The sequence below is a fragment of the Heteronotia binoei genome, chromosome 21, assembly GCF_032191835.1.
Source record: "Heteronotia binoei isolate CCM8104 ecotype False Entrance Well chromosome 21, APGP_CSIRO_Hbin_v1, whole genome shotgun sequence".
In the NCBI taxonomy this organism is placed as follows: domain Eukaryota; kingdom Metazoa; phylum Chordata; class Lepidosauria; order Squamata; family Gekkonidae; genus Heteronotia; species Heteronotia binoei.
The window spans coordinates 193,236,470-193,252,379 of NC_083243.1; the positions used below are offsets into that span (position 1 = coordinate 193,236,470).

A 15,910-nucleotide genomic window follows, 5' to 3' on the forward strand; every position below is an offset into this window, starting at 1 on the left:
TTGTCAGCTGCATTTTCCTAGGAATAATTATCTGCAGACAAAGGCTTGCATCTGTCAAGCATGGAAGCTTCAAAAGAACCAAGCGATGATTTGGATACAAAGTCTTAATTTATTGATAATCCATTGTGCTCATGGATGGAACAGATTGAAAGTGATACAGTTCAACGTATAGCAGCGGGCTTTAAGGGATACATCAAAGAACAGTAGAGATAACTAGAAATTCTAACACAGACGTGTGAATTACTACAATTATGCATCTGGCTATCTTTTGCGGTTAGCAACATCCTGAGTCCCAGGCTTGAGCTTGGGAACTGTCCCGGGAGGCACTATCTTCAAAGCAGGCATTCCTGCATTTTTTACAAGAGGTGAGAACTAAAGAATGGGTTACATAGCTTTGATATGCACCAGCGAAGTAACAGACTAAATAATACAGCTTTATAGTAAGGATAACTTGTATGCTTGGCAGCATCCACCAGAGTGTTTTTATAGATGGAAATATGGAAGCACAAAATGCTACTTGGAAAGGTTGCTCCTGGGGGTCCCTGTCTCCTAGGAGAAGCATTTCAGGGAACATTTTGTGCTTTGCAGGTAAAAATCCTCCATAGAAATGCTCTTGTAGATCCAATCTAGAACAATTCAATAATTTGAAAAGGGAGCACTTTCTTGAGGCAAAACAGATCCACATTTCCATTTTTGCACTTTGAATTATAAACTGATCATCTGTAAGGGCCCTTAGGATAGGAAACTGGCTCCCAGCATGTGGAGAACAGGAAGAATGGTTACACTCAAGCCCCTTTTGTAAAGGAATATTAGCATGTGTATCTTATTGTGCCAAACTAAAAAAAATATGTACCTGTCTCTCACCCTGCTCTCTGCTGTTGCTCTGGCTGTTGAGAGGTGGGGGCTGTGAGCCTATGAATTGCAAGGTTCAACCCTTTTAGCTCAGGTAGCCTTTTGGTAAGTTCTTTAAATTTTAGGGTACATCAACACACCAAGGTATTTCTAGGTGCAAGATTTCTCTAGCACCATGCTTGTCTTCCTTCCTAAGGACAAGATGGACAACCCCTATCAGAAGTGTAAGTTGATAGGACTCTTAAAGGAGAAGGTTCGGATGCTGGAGGAAAGAATGACTACTCTACATGAAATCAAGGAAGGGAGGAGTTCATTAACAGAAGCCTTGATGTCCTGCATAGAGAAGGAAGGTATTGGTCATAGGTGACATAGGTATGGAACTTCATGTGTCCAGGTGGTCAGGCCTGAGAGGTGAGGTGTGCTGCTTGCCAGGGGTGAAAATTTAAGATATTAGAGACAAGATCCCAAAACTCATCAAACCTACAGAGATGTCCATGTGGGACCCAATGACATGGTCAATGACATTGAAAGCATAAACTAACACCATGAGGGGAAGGAGATGACCAACATAAAAATTTAAATGAAGGAGAGCAAACAATAGAGGCCCACCTAGGAGGGGTGAGTCTAATGGAGTCAAAGGTATGAGACTTCAGGTGTCTATATACCAATGTGCAAAGCTGGGACAATAAGTGGGAAGAGCTTGAGCTTCTAATGTAGATGGAGGGATATGATTTAGTAGATGGAGGGATATGATTTAGTAGGCATTACAGAGACTTGGGATTACATGGGGTTTCCCATGCCTGGAATGTAGCAGTGGAAGAATATGAATTGTTCAAGAAAAACTGAAAAGGTTGACGAGAAGGCAGAGTATGTGAGGAGCGAGTGCAAATTCCCCAGGTCAGATGATATGCATCCAAGAGTGTTCAAAGAACTTTCAAGAGAGCTTGTAGAGCCTTTGTCCATCATCTTTAAGAACGATTGGAAGACAGGAGACATACCACAAGACTGGAGGAGGGCAGATGTGATCCCAATTTTTTTTTTAAGGGAGGAGGGATGACTCTGGTCAGGCCTGCACTCAATCTTTGGTGAAAGAGATTATCGGGCCTTCTCAGGCTGGGCATCGGGGGAGGTTGGAGCTGAAGAGATGCTCAAGGCCAAAGCAGGCCTGAGAACGAAATTGTAACATCAATGTGTGAATGTGTCCTGCATAGTACCCCTCCCTCAAGAATCCCTTTGAAGTGTACCTTATATGATTGCATTCTACTGTATGATATTTAGTCTTTCAATCTCCTTGTAGTCGAGAACCATGATATCAATAAACTAGCTACTTTGTTATCAACAAAGGCTCATTATTGAATCTGCCGACTTGACAGGGCTGACCTGTCTTCCACCCTTCTGTCTTTGCCCCCGGCCGAGACTCATGTCCCCCCTTACTCTCTTGCTGCTGTTGGCACTGGAGAGCCACTCTCTTCATGTTGGTTTCTACTTCCCCCGCAAGTTGCACCCACCCTACCAATGAGATAGGGCAAGCTTGTTGGAGGGCTCAATCCAGCATGCTGGCATTCAGACCTCTCTGGAATTGCTCGATTTTCATCTGCTCGCTCCATCCCTGTGCTTTGGCGGCGTTTGCCCGAAACTCCGCTGCATACTCTCTTACCGCCTTGGCCCCCTGTTGTAGGTCCCGCAGGGTTGTCAGCGCTTGGTCTTCATACTGCATCAGTAGTGCCCGTAGGAACGCCGCCACCATATCTAGCTCTGGGCTTCGGGTCTCATAGAGGCTCACATACCATCTCTTGGCAGCCCCTTTCAGTTTGGATCCTAAGTAATCAACTTGGCTGAACTCATCGGGGAAGGTGTGCCCCCAGTAGTACATGAAGCTGTTAGTCTGTATCGAAAAGTATTCCATGGGGTCCCTGTCGAAGGGGGCATCCAACTCTCAGCCCCTGCAGTAGTCTATTGGCCGCGGCGGCGGTTGCTGAGGTTGTTACCGTGGCGGCGGTGGAGGCAGGGGTTGCTGCGGTTGCTGAAGTTGGGGCTGTTGTGGTTGTCTCCCCCCCCCCACCGGCACTGGTGGTTGCAGCACCCAATCAAGCTGCCTCCTCACCTCTTGAGTCATGAAGGCATCGTTTGCTCGCATTTCCTCTTGGAGAGTTCTGGCCATCTCCACCATTTCAAACCTCATCATTTGGAGGAAGTCCCGTGGGTCGGGATCTTGTTCCTCCTCTTCCTCGTCTGGGATCGGGTCGGTACCCCAGTCTTCTCGATTGTCGCCCCTATTTGCCTCGTATGTGCCTTGATTGCTATTGTCCCCCATCCACGTGTGTAGGGGGGGCAGCACTAAGATTGCTTCCCTCCATGCTGTTGCTACATCCATCAGGCTAGTAGACCTTCTGGGGCCCCAATCCTTTGGGGTTATAAACAGTCGCTGTAAGTACAGCGGGGACCCTCTCCCAGCCGGCCTCCTGGCGTTGAGTATGTGCCACAGAGGCTGTCTCGGGACTGTATCTGGTCCTTGATCCTCACCAACTGGCAGTTTTGGGTTGTCGGGGGCCTCTCCATTATCTGGAGCTCTCTCCGCCATCACGGTAGAATGTTTCCAACTTCGGTTAAGTCCGCAGATGAGATTACTCCCAAAATGTCAAGCGCTGATATTTCCCAATACCAGAGTCCTTTACCAAGGACATAAACCTTGGGAGTAGTGGAGTACCAACAGTTACACAGTTGCTATATAGGATATCATCAAAGGTTACATTACAGATGCATACTTGAGTCACGGGTTCAAAGGTTACTAAGCAACTATCTATTTTATTACTAAGATCTTAGGCTATTGAAAACAGCAGAAGCCTTCTCACACTTCTTTGTGAACAGATAAGAGCTGTCTGTGTGAAACGGTGGGGGGGGAGCGCTTTGAGGTACCAACTGCTCGCCTATAACATAAACATCCCAGGGCTAGATGTTTTTGCTATGTGCCCTCTGGGTTGTAAATAATGGAGAGAGAGCTGGAGGGCTGGTGACGTGCTCTCTACATAGTAAAATGTGGTCCAGAAATGAGCGCACTTGACAGAAAGAAGTGCTAGTTGATAACAGATCAATTAATGCAGAGCTGGGAAAACAAGGCAGAGTCCAGAAAGAAGAGATGCAAGGGACAATGAAAACAAACAAAAAAAAGCCTTTGGTATATTTCATCAGATACGGTAAGCGCTAGACATATATCACGATTACATCTGTAATCCTGGCTGATATCCCAGAAACATTATTCCTGATGAACAGCAGGGTAAAAGGCCATTTGCTGGCAACCTCTCCTTCCATGACTTTTACCCCATCTCTATGGTCACCACAGAACTGGAAACCAGGCAAGTGTTACTGCATTTATTTTCAGATTGTGACAACTTGGCTGTAATGTCAGTAAACAAAGAGAAGCAGCCACAATCTGTACTGGGGAGCTGCCCAGGCCATTTTAGAAGGGAGATTTAGGAACTACTCTGAAATTATCATACACATGGGACTGCAATCAGTAAAACACTTCATCAATATAAATATTCACATGCCTATTCTGCAATTTGCAAAAAACGTTTCAAAGGTTGATCCTTTTTATTTTCACATCATGTTGTGGTTTCAGGCTACCGCCATTCTAGCCATTAGGAAGCTTTTACAGAAAATCCATCGGATATTGTTACCACTATGCAGCATTCCAGTGTGTTCCCTTATCATATTTCCATCTTTCTCAAACCTGATTTGTGGCAATATTTTAAACTTAAAAGCCAGCTGCACCACCAGCATGTCTGTTGTGAATTAGCAAAATATTGCCAAGCCTTTCCAAAGCTTCACTTTCATTTCTGCTTCCTTCCTTTTTGCTATTATTGTTCTCAGTTTGATCAATCTGATCCCAGGTTTCTTACAGTGGCTGTGGCATACTTGGCCCTTGACCAGTTCATGACCCTGGCATGGGGAGGAAACATTCTTTAATTACTGGGGGTTTTTTCTCTGTAGCTAAGTGACTGCTCTTTCATTAACTTTTCCTTTAATTTTCATGCTTAAAATTTTGAACAATTATGATCATTTAAAAAGAAAAATGCTTGAGCAGTAGGTTTAGTTGTAAAGATAGAAGAGATAATTAACATATACATACAGACCAAGAACTGATTATAGATCAGTTCAGAAATACCACAGCCACCATGAATGAACTGGAAATAACTAAATATGCTGAAAAACAGCAAACGGAGTAATCGTTTCAATTGCAACTGATTATGGAAAAGAAATGAATGAGCTGGACAAAAGTGTCCTAGTGCGGAAGAAACCTTATAACAGCTGTGAGAATGCTTGATAAAAGCTAAGAAAGTGGAAAAGGAACATCTCTAAGTGATGTAAAAAGCACAGACAAGATGTAGGAGCGCAGTAAATATGTATTACAATGGCAAAGGAAGGGAGTGAACTTTTTGCTTCTATAAATAAATGAAACAGTAGTAATTTAGAACTAACAAAATGTAAAGAAGCAGAACAAATTACAATATAATTGGGAGCTCATAAGAAGCAAGCAAACTACTATAGAGAAGAATCTACAGGAAGCAAGAATCTACACAAGTCAACGTTATTAATATCGTTATTAACTCTGCAAAATTATCTTGCTTCTGAAAAAAAACATCCTTTTTTTAAAAAGGCACTAAAATCGGAGAAAAAATGGTTGTATATACAAAGCTTAAAAGCATATACACCTGTAAACCCCACAAAAAAGCATACCTGTTAGTAATAAACATTAGCGATTGTATAAACTTGCCCAGAATGCCTTTATATTCTAAGCCTTCTTCCACCCTCCCTGAGCATAGTAGAGTTGCCATTCCTTTAATCAGAGCAAACAATGTGACATTTCAAGAAACAATGTGACAATTCAAGAAATGTGCTTGGAAGTGACATCAACATGTTGCCAAAAATCCCTGGCAATGCACTGACATAATTTCCGGGTGCACGGGGAGTGACACCAGCAAGTCTCCACCATCATTGTGTCATTTTTGAGAGCAGAGGTATAAACTTTCCAGTTTCCCTGGGGAGGGGGTGCTGGGGCTGCTGGTAAGTTCCCCTGCAGAGAACCATACAAAATTATTCCTTTTTTGACCCGTGGTGGTGTTCCTCTGGAGTGTTTAGGAAAGGCGCTTAGTTAATAAGTCACAATGTGTGAGCAGTTTTGGGGAACATGGAAGCTGATTTCTAGTGAGAACTTTGATGATTTCATGAAAGAGCTTGGCATGGGCTTTGCCAATTGCTGGTGTTGCCAACCCCAATGTCATTATCAGTTGCAATAACCATCAGAACAGAGAGCACTTTCAAGAACATGGAGATTAGCTTCAAACTGGGTGAAGAGTTTGATGAGAATGACAGCAGATGATAGGAAAGTAAAGGGTCTTGTGAGTCTGGGATGCTATCCAACAGATCTCTCTATCAGGCACAGAAACAGAATGGGAAACAGACCACAATTAAGAGAAAGACAGCCGATGAAAAGCTAATTGTAGAGTGCTCTGTGAACAATGTTGTCTCCACTAGAGTCTATGAAAAAGCGTGAAGGCTCTTGCCACCTGATGAATAGGATGTTGAACTGGAATATAAAGCTCAGTTTACATATCAAGAGCCCTGCAAGGCTAATTGCTTCCAAGAACTGACTTGTTGATAGGCCAACTCTAAAGCAGCTGTGCATCATCTGAAATATTGTGGTTAGCCAATAAAATGTTCACTTGGGACTGGATTATTACTCTGTGGGAGCAATCACAAGAGAGATTTGGCCCAACTTAGCCAAGCCTCCCCTCTGGATTTAATATGTATGCTCATATGCGCACATCCACTCCCCTAGTCCTGCCCGTACCTGCTTCGTCTGAGGATGGGCTGGGATTGGATTAAATAGCTATCAGGAACTTCCCAGTAGGCAAACCTCTAAAATGTATGCAGGGCACATTTCCCGGCTGTCCGGATGGCTGGGTGTGCACTGCACCTGTCTCACCCCCCCCCCCAGCATGTGCATGAGCAGTCTGAATGCTCCTCTTGTGTGTGTGCGGCCAGTGACTCTCCTGGCAGCAGGGTGGGTGCTGTGTGATTGCTGCGGCACAGACCAAAGAGAACTGGCTTTTTCAGAGCTGAGATACTGCCGGGATACTGCCATGCCAAATCTCTTGTGTGATCTCATCCAGTGTCCATACAGACCACTCTCTGCCTCTACTGCTATGCTTTTAGATAATTTCCCCCCCCAAGAGCCAAAGTTCATTACAAATAGAGTCAGAACTTAGAGAAAGACATTGTTTACATGCTAGAGGACTGCCTCATGCAGTTCTGTAGTATAACTGAAGATCTAAATAGCAATCTTAAATGAATTATACAGAGTTTGTGTCTTTTCCTAGTTACCGATACCAACCTGCAGGTATTACTCCAGAGTAGTTTCATCCACTTAAAAAACCTGAAATTAGCTGCAGCACCTTTACAAAAAAAGAAAATTGTTAGTTTAATACATATTCTAAAATTAGCCTAAAATATTTTTAAAATCCCCCCCCCCGCCCAAATTCTGTATTGATCCTGAATAATCCAAAGTAATGCCAAGGCTGAATTCAGATGGCCTATTTGGGCTGACACAGGAATGGCCCATGTCTGGATTTAAATGTCGCATTCAAACACGCACATCTGGGTCCCGCCTTGTTCCCACCCTTACCTCATCCTCCACTGTTGCTCTGCCACTTCAAAAAACTACCAGGTAGTAAGTGGTAGCAAATGGCTCATGCACTTCTAGGGCACTTTTCCCAGCCATCTGACCACCAGGGAGTGCTAGGGAAGAATTGCTCATGTGCTTGAGCAGTGTGACTACTCCCCTGGAGTGTGCACAGCCAGCACTGGCCTGAGGTTGCATGGCACCCTAAACAGACTGGGTGGCCTGCCGCCCCCCTCCACAGTGCCACCGGGGCCCCCACCAGTGGCACCGTGCCCCCCGGACCTCCTCCTCCCTCCTTCCCCACCCCAGGTCAATTTCAATGCCCAGAAGGGTGATCGAGTGCTGCTCTGGGCTGTGTAAAGGCGACCCCCTGCCAATCAGCTGATCGGCGGGTAAAACCATGCTGCATGCTCACTCAGCACCCAGGCAGTCCAGCAGCAGCTGTGCACTCACTCAGCACCTGGGCAGGCTAGTGGCAGCTCGAACGAACCGCATCCAGAAAGGGCGCTGCGGCTGCTTCCTCCTCCACACTTCCTGGATGGAAAGGAGGTGCGAAGGAGTGAGCAGACACAGCGCCCTTTCTGGACGCGGTTTCTTCGAGCTGCCACTAGCCTGCCCAGGTGCTGAGTGAGTGCACAGTGCAGTTTTACTCGCTGATCAGCTGATAAGTGGGGCGGGGGGCACCTTTTCACAGCCAGGAGCAGCACTCAATCGACATTGAAATCGACCTGGGGTGGGGAAGGGAGAGAGGGAAGAGGTGCGGGGGAGGGGGCAAACTAGGCATTTGCCTAGGGGAAGGGGGAGGCCAAATTTGGCACCCCCCACCTTGCAGGTGCCCTAGGCAACTGCCTAGTTTGCCTAGTGGGTGAGCTGGCCCTGTGAACAGCCCATTCCTGTCCTGGCAATGGGTTGCTCACTGTCTGATCACCCCTGTGGTACTTTCCACTAAACCAGCTTTCTTCTGAGATGGGAGGCTGCTGACCCAAGCTGCCCATCTGCACCCAGCCCAAGTATACTTTTAATATTGGTGGGAACAGGTTTTAAGATTCACCCTCTAAATTTGACTTTGGAACCCTTACTGATGAGTTTAATATTAATATAGCACCTCACTTTGCCTTGCATCCCCCCTCTCGACACTATCTCCTTGTTCCCTCCTCTGGGCAACTGCCATATTCTCTCCCTTTTCATTGCCACCATGTCTCCTCAGCCCTCCACCAAGCTACCTCTTTGTGCCGTCCTCTTCAGCTGTATTTATTATTCATTTACATTATTTACCCTGCCTTTTCCCACAAGGGGGTCCATCAAAGCCGTTTACGTCATTCTTGTTTCCTCCTTTTAATCCAGGGGTGCCAATCTCATTTGTTAGGAGGCTCAGATGTGACACGAATGGGACTTTGTGGGGCTGGGCCATGTGTGTCATAAAACATAATGCCAGATAGTGGAGATATAAACTTTATCATGGACATAGACACAGTTAAAGATACTATTTTTAAACTTAAAATACAAACATGCTTAAAACTCTTCCAATATTTTGTGTAAGTTGGAAAGGTGGGGGAATAGTGGAATTTGGCAGTGCAATTTTTTAAATAAAATATCAAGAAAAAGCACAAGGCTCTATGGAAACAATGAAATGACATTGTAAGCTTCTCTCCCCCCCAGTCTACTCAGATTGGCAATGGCTTTTCAGCATAATATCCACCTTTGGTTGTGGGTTCCCACATTAGAGTACTCACTAGATTAGGTCCATTCAAGAGAGATAAGCCGGCTAAAAGCATCAACTCTTTGTTTGCAAGGACGCAATTCCAGAAAGCATGAGTTTCATCTGGCTATAGGAACACTGTAGCCATGAAATTAAAAGACTTTTGCTCCTTGGGAGGACAGCTATGGCAAACCTAGGCAGTATAATAAAAAGTAGAGACATCATCCTGCCAACAAAAATCCATATAGTCAAAGTGATGGTATTCCCAGTATTAATGTATGGCTGTGAGAACTGGACCATGAGGAAGGTCAAGTTTAGAAGGATAGATGCTTTTGAGTTGTGGCGCTGGAGAAGAATCTTGAAAGTCCCTCGGACTGTAAGAAGATCCAATCAGTCAGTCCTAAGGGAAATGATCCCTGACTGTTCCCTGGAAGGCCAGATGCTGAAGCTGAAGCTCAAATACTCTGGCCACCAAATGAGAAGGGATCACTCACTGGAGAAGATCCTGATGCTAGGAAAGACAGAAGGCAAAACAAGAAGGGGACGGCAAAAGATGAGATGGCTGGCAACATTACTGATGTGACCAACATGAATTTGAGCAGACTTCAGAGGATGGTGGAAGACAGGAGGGCCTGGCGTGACTTGGTCCATGGGGTTGCAAAGAGTCAGACTCAACTGTGCAACTGATCAACAACAACACAGGAACACTGAAAATGTAACCATCTCCACTCCATTTGAAACCATTGTAGAGCAAAGACATAGCAGCAAGAAAAATGTGGAATGGACCTTAAAATCCACCCCACGTTTTCCTTGCAGCAGCCAGCAAAGAAGGCAGGAAGAGCCTGGGAACTGAGACTCAGCCTGGGAGCTTCAATGGGGGCTTCAAACAGCCTTTGAAGCTCTGAGGCTGAAAGTGAAAGAGACTCAGCCTCAGAGTTCAAAGAGCCTGGGAACAGAAAGAGATGCAGCCTAAAGCTTCAAAGAGTAAGGACAGGAGGGGGAGGGGGGGAGAAAAGAGCCCTGTGGGCCTGATCAAAGCCCTGGGTGGGGCGGTTCTGTCTTGTGGGCCGGGTGTTTGACACCCTTGTTTTAATCTTCACAATAACCCTGTAAAGCTGAGAATATTTGACTGGCTCAAGGTCTCCTAGTGAGGTCTCATGGTGGTCCAAACCTAGGTCTTCCAGATACTAGTCTGAAATTCTAACCACTACACAACACTGTTTTTTGTCAGGTGGCTGCTGTTGAACAGTAGCAAGCAGCCAGTTCTGGGCGAGTCATATAAGTCGGGTGTTAGCAAGTAGTCTGGTGGTTGCTACAAGGTCTGGCCTCGACCTGTCCTCCCTCAATGGCCAAAACAAGCCTAGAAAAGGTACTGTCCTCTCCCCCTGCCTTTAACTGGCAGAAATCAAGGCTTCAACTGGCAATAGGGTTGTGGTTGCCTAGCAAGGGCCGTAGAGAGCATTTATTTTTTTAAAGCTACAGGGCCTGCTTCTGTTGTTTTTTCAGGGGTTAAACCCCCTCCCACCTTTTCAGGATTTCAGACTTTTCTGCAAACTTGGGACTTTTCTCAGGTTTGTAGTATATCTGTCAAGTCTATTCATGACTCCAGTCTTCATATTTAAATATTCAAAGTTTTTGCCATGTTTAGAATTAGAAATAAAAACTGGAAAGAAAGGCAATACTCAGCATATCTTTACACCCATGGTTAGGCTTGCCAGTCTCCAGGTCCCAGTGGGGGGTTCCCCCACTTTTGCAGGCTCCTTCCTGCCCCCAGTCAGCTGGCTGGTGGGGGGAAGGCCTGCCCCCACAACCACCATGTACCTTCCACCTTGGAAGGCTTAGAAGACTTGGGAAGGGCTTGGTTTTTTGAACATGTGTGTGTCTTTAAAACTTTGGAGCTAGGCTGAATGGGGGGGGGGGTGAGCCTGCAGAACAATGTGGCTGTTGGGAAGGAGCCCCCTCCCTCTATTTGTTTTACAGCCCCTCAAGAACTCATTAGCACAGTAAAATAAAGAGAACTTCTGGTTTCCCTGTGTTAGTCTGAAGAACTTGGTTGAGTGTACAGCATTCAACAACTACCATGGTGAGTAAATTGTGCCAGTGAGACCACAAAGTGTGTGCCTCCAAACTGTATTTATTTCGGTTGCTTTGTTTGTTTGTGTGTGTGTGTGAGAGAGAGAGAGAGAGAGAGAGAATGTGCGGTTGCTGGGAGATGAGGGAATGAAGACTGTATTCAAGGGAACTGCGCTGCTGAATTTTTATTCATTTGTTTTAGGGAATGGGAAAGTGCCCTGGCTCCACCTCCAAAGTCCCCAGGTATTTTCTGAGTTAGACTTGGCAACCCTACCCATGGTTCCTTATAATGCTTTAAAGTACAGATTAATATTTCCTAATACATTTTGGTAAAATAAGTGCCAATGACCCTAAAAGATTCTATTGACTTGTCTCTGCTGTTAGTGTTCATTACCAAGGCAATATGAAAACAAAAGACAGCATTTCTATTCATGCCATTGTGTGTTTGCAATTTAAGAAATGGTGGAGTGCAGCTGCAATTCTGATCCCCCTAAACTGAGAAACACTGTTGTATAAGGGTGTAACTTTATTTAAGATCGCACTGTTAATCTCTGAATACATTTAGTATTACATACTGTATTAATACAAAAACTACTCATCTGCCCAGCCTCTTGTAGTGACCTTTAACTTGAAGGTTACGTTCTCCATTTACTTTTCTCACATATGTCACTTAGGGTGCGGTCAGACGTCCAAAAACCCCCGCTACGGGCATGAGTTGAGCCCGCAAGCATGTCGGATTTTACCCTGACGTTCACACATCCACATCTGTGAAGCGTGCTTAGCCCGTGCCCGTTCCACGCTGATGCGCCTTGCTCGCGGATTAATTTGCTACTGCATTTAATCCGGAACAAGACGCTTCCTGAGCGCTCTGGAGCATCTGAACGGGCAATCGTTGCTGAGTCGCAGCAGCGCTTCCCGCTTCCAGCTTCCCACCACAAACAAAATGCATATCACTGCGCCATCGAGGGAAGGAACTCGAAAAAATTGCTTATTAGCGGCTGTATTCCTAAACTTAATAAGGGGGGGGCCTTCCGAAACGTGCGTGCCCTGCCTTTTTTTTTTTAATATTTTTAGTTTATTGCGTAATAGCGATATATTGAAATCTCGATATGTGAGCATATATGTGAGGCGATCTTTTCCGAAAAGTAGTGCAAACGGAGAAACACATCTCTAGTCTCCGCTGCTGCATTTGTAAGGCGACGGAATTGGGCTTTAAGGAGCTCGGATGGGAAGGAGAGGAACGGATCCATCGCAGCAGCGCAGCAGCTAACAGGACTTGCCCTCCGAGGTGAAGAAAGGCGGGAGGGGGGGCACAGTGCGGGCTCTGTCTCCAGTGATCTGCCTCTCCCGTGACCGCCGGTAGTCACGACACAGTCGCCGCGATGGAGCAAAAGGAAACCAGGGGAGTTCAGAGCGATTTTGCCGCTCTAAAGACCAGAACACTGGAAGAATTCGAAAGGATAGAACTAAGGACCCTGGAAGATGAGCGGCATGGAAGAGATCTAGTGGGAAGGAGCCGGGAGGGGGGGGGGCGGGAACCTAGATGTGTGGGGAAGGATCAGGATTCAGAAGGGAAAGATCGGGGCAGGTCGAGACAGCCAAGGCACAGAGCCCCAAACCAACCAACCCCCCCCCAATAATCACACAGGAAAGAAAGGCAACCAAATGAAAACAGTCTCAGGCGGGGGGGGGGGTCCGTTCTGAAGAGAGATCTGGGGTCGCCCCTGCCCCCGCTTGCTCCGTAGCCCTGGTGGCCCCGATCCGGCCCCCCGACTCCACCACAGCGACCGCCCCACTCCGCTGAACGCTGCCTTCTCCAACCGGCAGTCAGTCCTGAATCTTTTCTTTTCTTTCTTCCCCTTCCTTCTCCGGAATCGGGTCCTGCCGCTCACACAGACGTGGGTGACCCCCCCCCTGCCGCCACGAGAAAGGACGGGGCGCACGCAGAACTCTCTCCCTCCCCGCTTTCTCGAGGATTCGCCATCCCCAATGCGCCACCTAAAAAAAACCCCCAGACAAGCGGAATCCCCGACGGCAAAAAAACCCCTCAAGTTGACATCCTATGGACCGGATCGGGATGGAGCGGGGGGGGGGGGGATTGCCGCCATCTGAAAGAAGTTCCGGCGGGCACTGTGTGATCGAGCAGGGGACGGGATCAACACGGCATGCCATAGGAACAGCATCTGTCTGATCGGGAAACAGGATGCGGCGGATTATCTGACATACGAAATAACGGCGCTTTAAAGATGGGTTGCTGATGGATTTAATGTAAGTGTGACCGCACCCTTAGAATCATAGAGCTGGAAGAGATCTTCAGGGTTATTTAGCCCCTGCACAATGCAAGAAATTCACAACTACCTCCCCCTCACACTGCCAGTGCCTACTCCACGCCCAGAAGATGGCAAAAAAACCCCATCCAGAATCCCTCGCTAAACTGGCCTGGAGAAAATCCCTGCCTTACCCCAAAGTGGCAATCTCATTTCCCTGAGCATGTAAGAAAGGGCCACAAGAACTAAGCACTGCCCTTCTTCCTGCCCTCCTTCTCATGATCTGCCTAAGCGGAGTGCCTCAAGGATCTGTCCTGCGACCTGTTTTGTTCAACATCTTTTAAAATGATTTGGATGAAGGAATAGAGGAATGTTTATTAATTTTGCAGATGATACTAAATTGGGAGGGGTGGCAAATACAGTAGAACACAGAAACAGGATACAAGACGACCTTGACAGGCTGAAAAGCTGGGCTAAAACCAATAAAATGAATTTTAACAGGGATAAATGTATAGTTCTGCATTTAGGTAGGAAAAATCCAATGCATGGTTATAAAAAGGGGGAGACTTGTCTTAGCAGTAGTATGAGTTGGGAGTGAGCAGTGAAGTGGCCAAGTTTGCGGATGACACTAAATTGTTCAGGGTGGTGAGAACCAGAGAGGATTGTGAGGAACTCCAAAGGGATCTGTTGAGGCTGGGTGAGTGGGCGTCAACGTGGCAGATGAGGTTCAATGTGGCCAAGTGCAAAGTAATGCACATTGGGGCCAAGAATCCCAGCTACAAATACAAGTTGATGGGGTGTGAACTGGCAGAGACTGACCAAGAGAGAGATCTTGGGGTCGTGGTAGATAACTCACTGAAAATGTCAAGAAGCCCCCAGTTTTGGCAACAGTCTCAGTAGGGTGCAGTTGGAGCTTGCAGCAGTCTAAGCAAAGTGCCTGCCCTGCATGTCATCCAGTTAGAGCAAATATTAAAACAGGGAGAGAAGGAACATTTTTTCCCTATTTTGATTTGCCTGTATAGTTACAGTCTGTAAATAAATATTCTGGTTGTTACAATCTTGAGTCCCTCTGTACCACATAGTTCCCCCAATTGCTTGGAATGCTAGCAGTGGGTTGGAGAATCCCTAGAGTGAAGTGGCATAACAGCTGGTTGCCAACTCTCCAGGGGAGTCCCAAAGATCCCTGGGAAGCCCCAAGGCAGGTTCCTAGTGAGTCTAGAGGGAGGTTAGAAGGCTGTCCCACCTAACCGGAGCCCCAGACAGGGACAGGATGGCAGCGATACCCTGAGGCAGCAGAGTGGAATGGCCCCTTCAGGTCAGCATACCAGGAAGGGCTGGGCAGGGCTGGGGGCAAGCTAGCAGACGCAGGCTCGGTCCACCACAGTCCAGAACAAATGGGTTGAAATTAAATCAAAAGAGTTTTCGGCTAAACATTAGGAAGAATGTCCTGACAGAGCAGTTCCTCAGACAAAACTTGTGGCAGGGCATGAGTTTTTTTGAGTCACTGTTCACTTCAGATACAGCTAGAATGTGAGCCCATCTGGTCTATACGTGGAAGATTTCAGTTACTTCAGATTTGCATCTGCTCCAACCCCTCAGACAGAGGCATCTGAAATCACCTTTATAAAGTTTATATTTCCAGTACCTGGCATTACATTTTATGGCACATATGGCCCAACCCAACAAAGCGACATTTGTGTCAGATCCAGTCATTGCAACAAATGAGTTTGATATCTATGTTCTAGAGCAGGGATCCCCAACCCCCGGGCTGTGAACAGGTACCGGTCCATGGCCTCTTAGCAACCGGGCCAGGGAGTAAGGCAGAGGCACCACACTGCCCCTTTCACCCACCCAGGTCCCAGGTGGATGAAAGAGGCAGTGCAGATACACTCCAAAGCACTACCTCTTTCACTCACCCAGGTCCCAGTTGGGCGGAAGGGGCAGTGTGGTAGTGACCTTCACCTACCCCCCATTTAAAGACCCCCACGGGGGAGGGTGTGGGGGCAGCCTGGGGCAGCAAAAACCCCACCCCCACCGGTCCATGGAAAAATTGTCTTCCACAAAACCGGTCCCTGGTGCCAAAAAGTTGGGGGCCACTGTTCTAGATGGAGCGATGGTGGCCTTTTCAGGGCAGGTTAAGAGCCTGGGGACCTTGAAGACCCTACCTTACTGTTTGAAAGAAGGCTGGCCTACAGAGCCTTTTATCAGCTGCATTTGATTTGCCAACTCATTACTTAGATTCAGCCAATCTGGCAAGCATTACAGATCTCCACCAAAGGGACTCCGTTTCTGTAATGCTGCCATGTGGTCGTCAGAAGACACTTGCTGCTATAGGAT

At 46.7% G+C, this 15,910-nt stretch overlaps 1 protein-coding gene and 1 pseudogene across 1 annotated transcript in view; one reads left to right on the top strand and one right to left on the bottom strand.

Annotated features, from left to right (window-relative positions):
- The window catches only part of SLC12A8 (solute carrier family 12 member 8), a 216,331-nt gene that overhangs the window by 1,356 nt on the left and 199,065 nt on the right, over positions 1-15,910 (bottom strand). Inside the window, exon 14 of the mRNA XM_060262801.1 lies at positions 7,247-7,307. Within this exon, the coding sequence (XP_060118784.1) occupies positions 7,247-7,307 (61 nt within the window). The remainder of the gene's footprint in view (positions 1-7,246; positions 7,308-15,910) is intronic.
- Positions 5,972-6,499, top strand: LOC132589987 (fatty acid-binding protein, adipocyte-like; annotated as a pseudogene).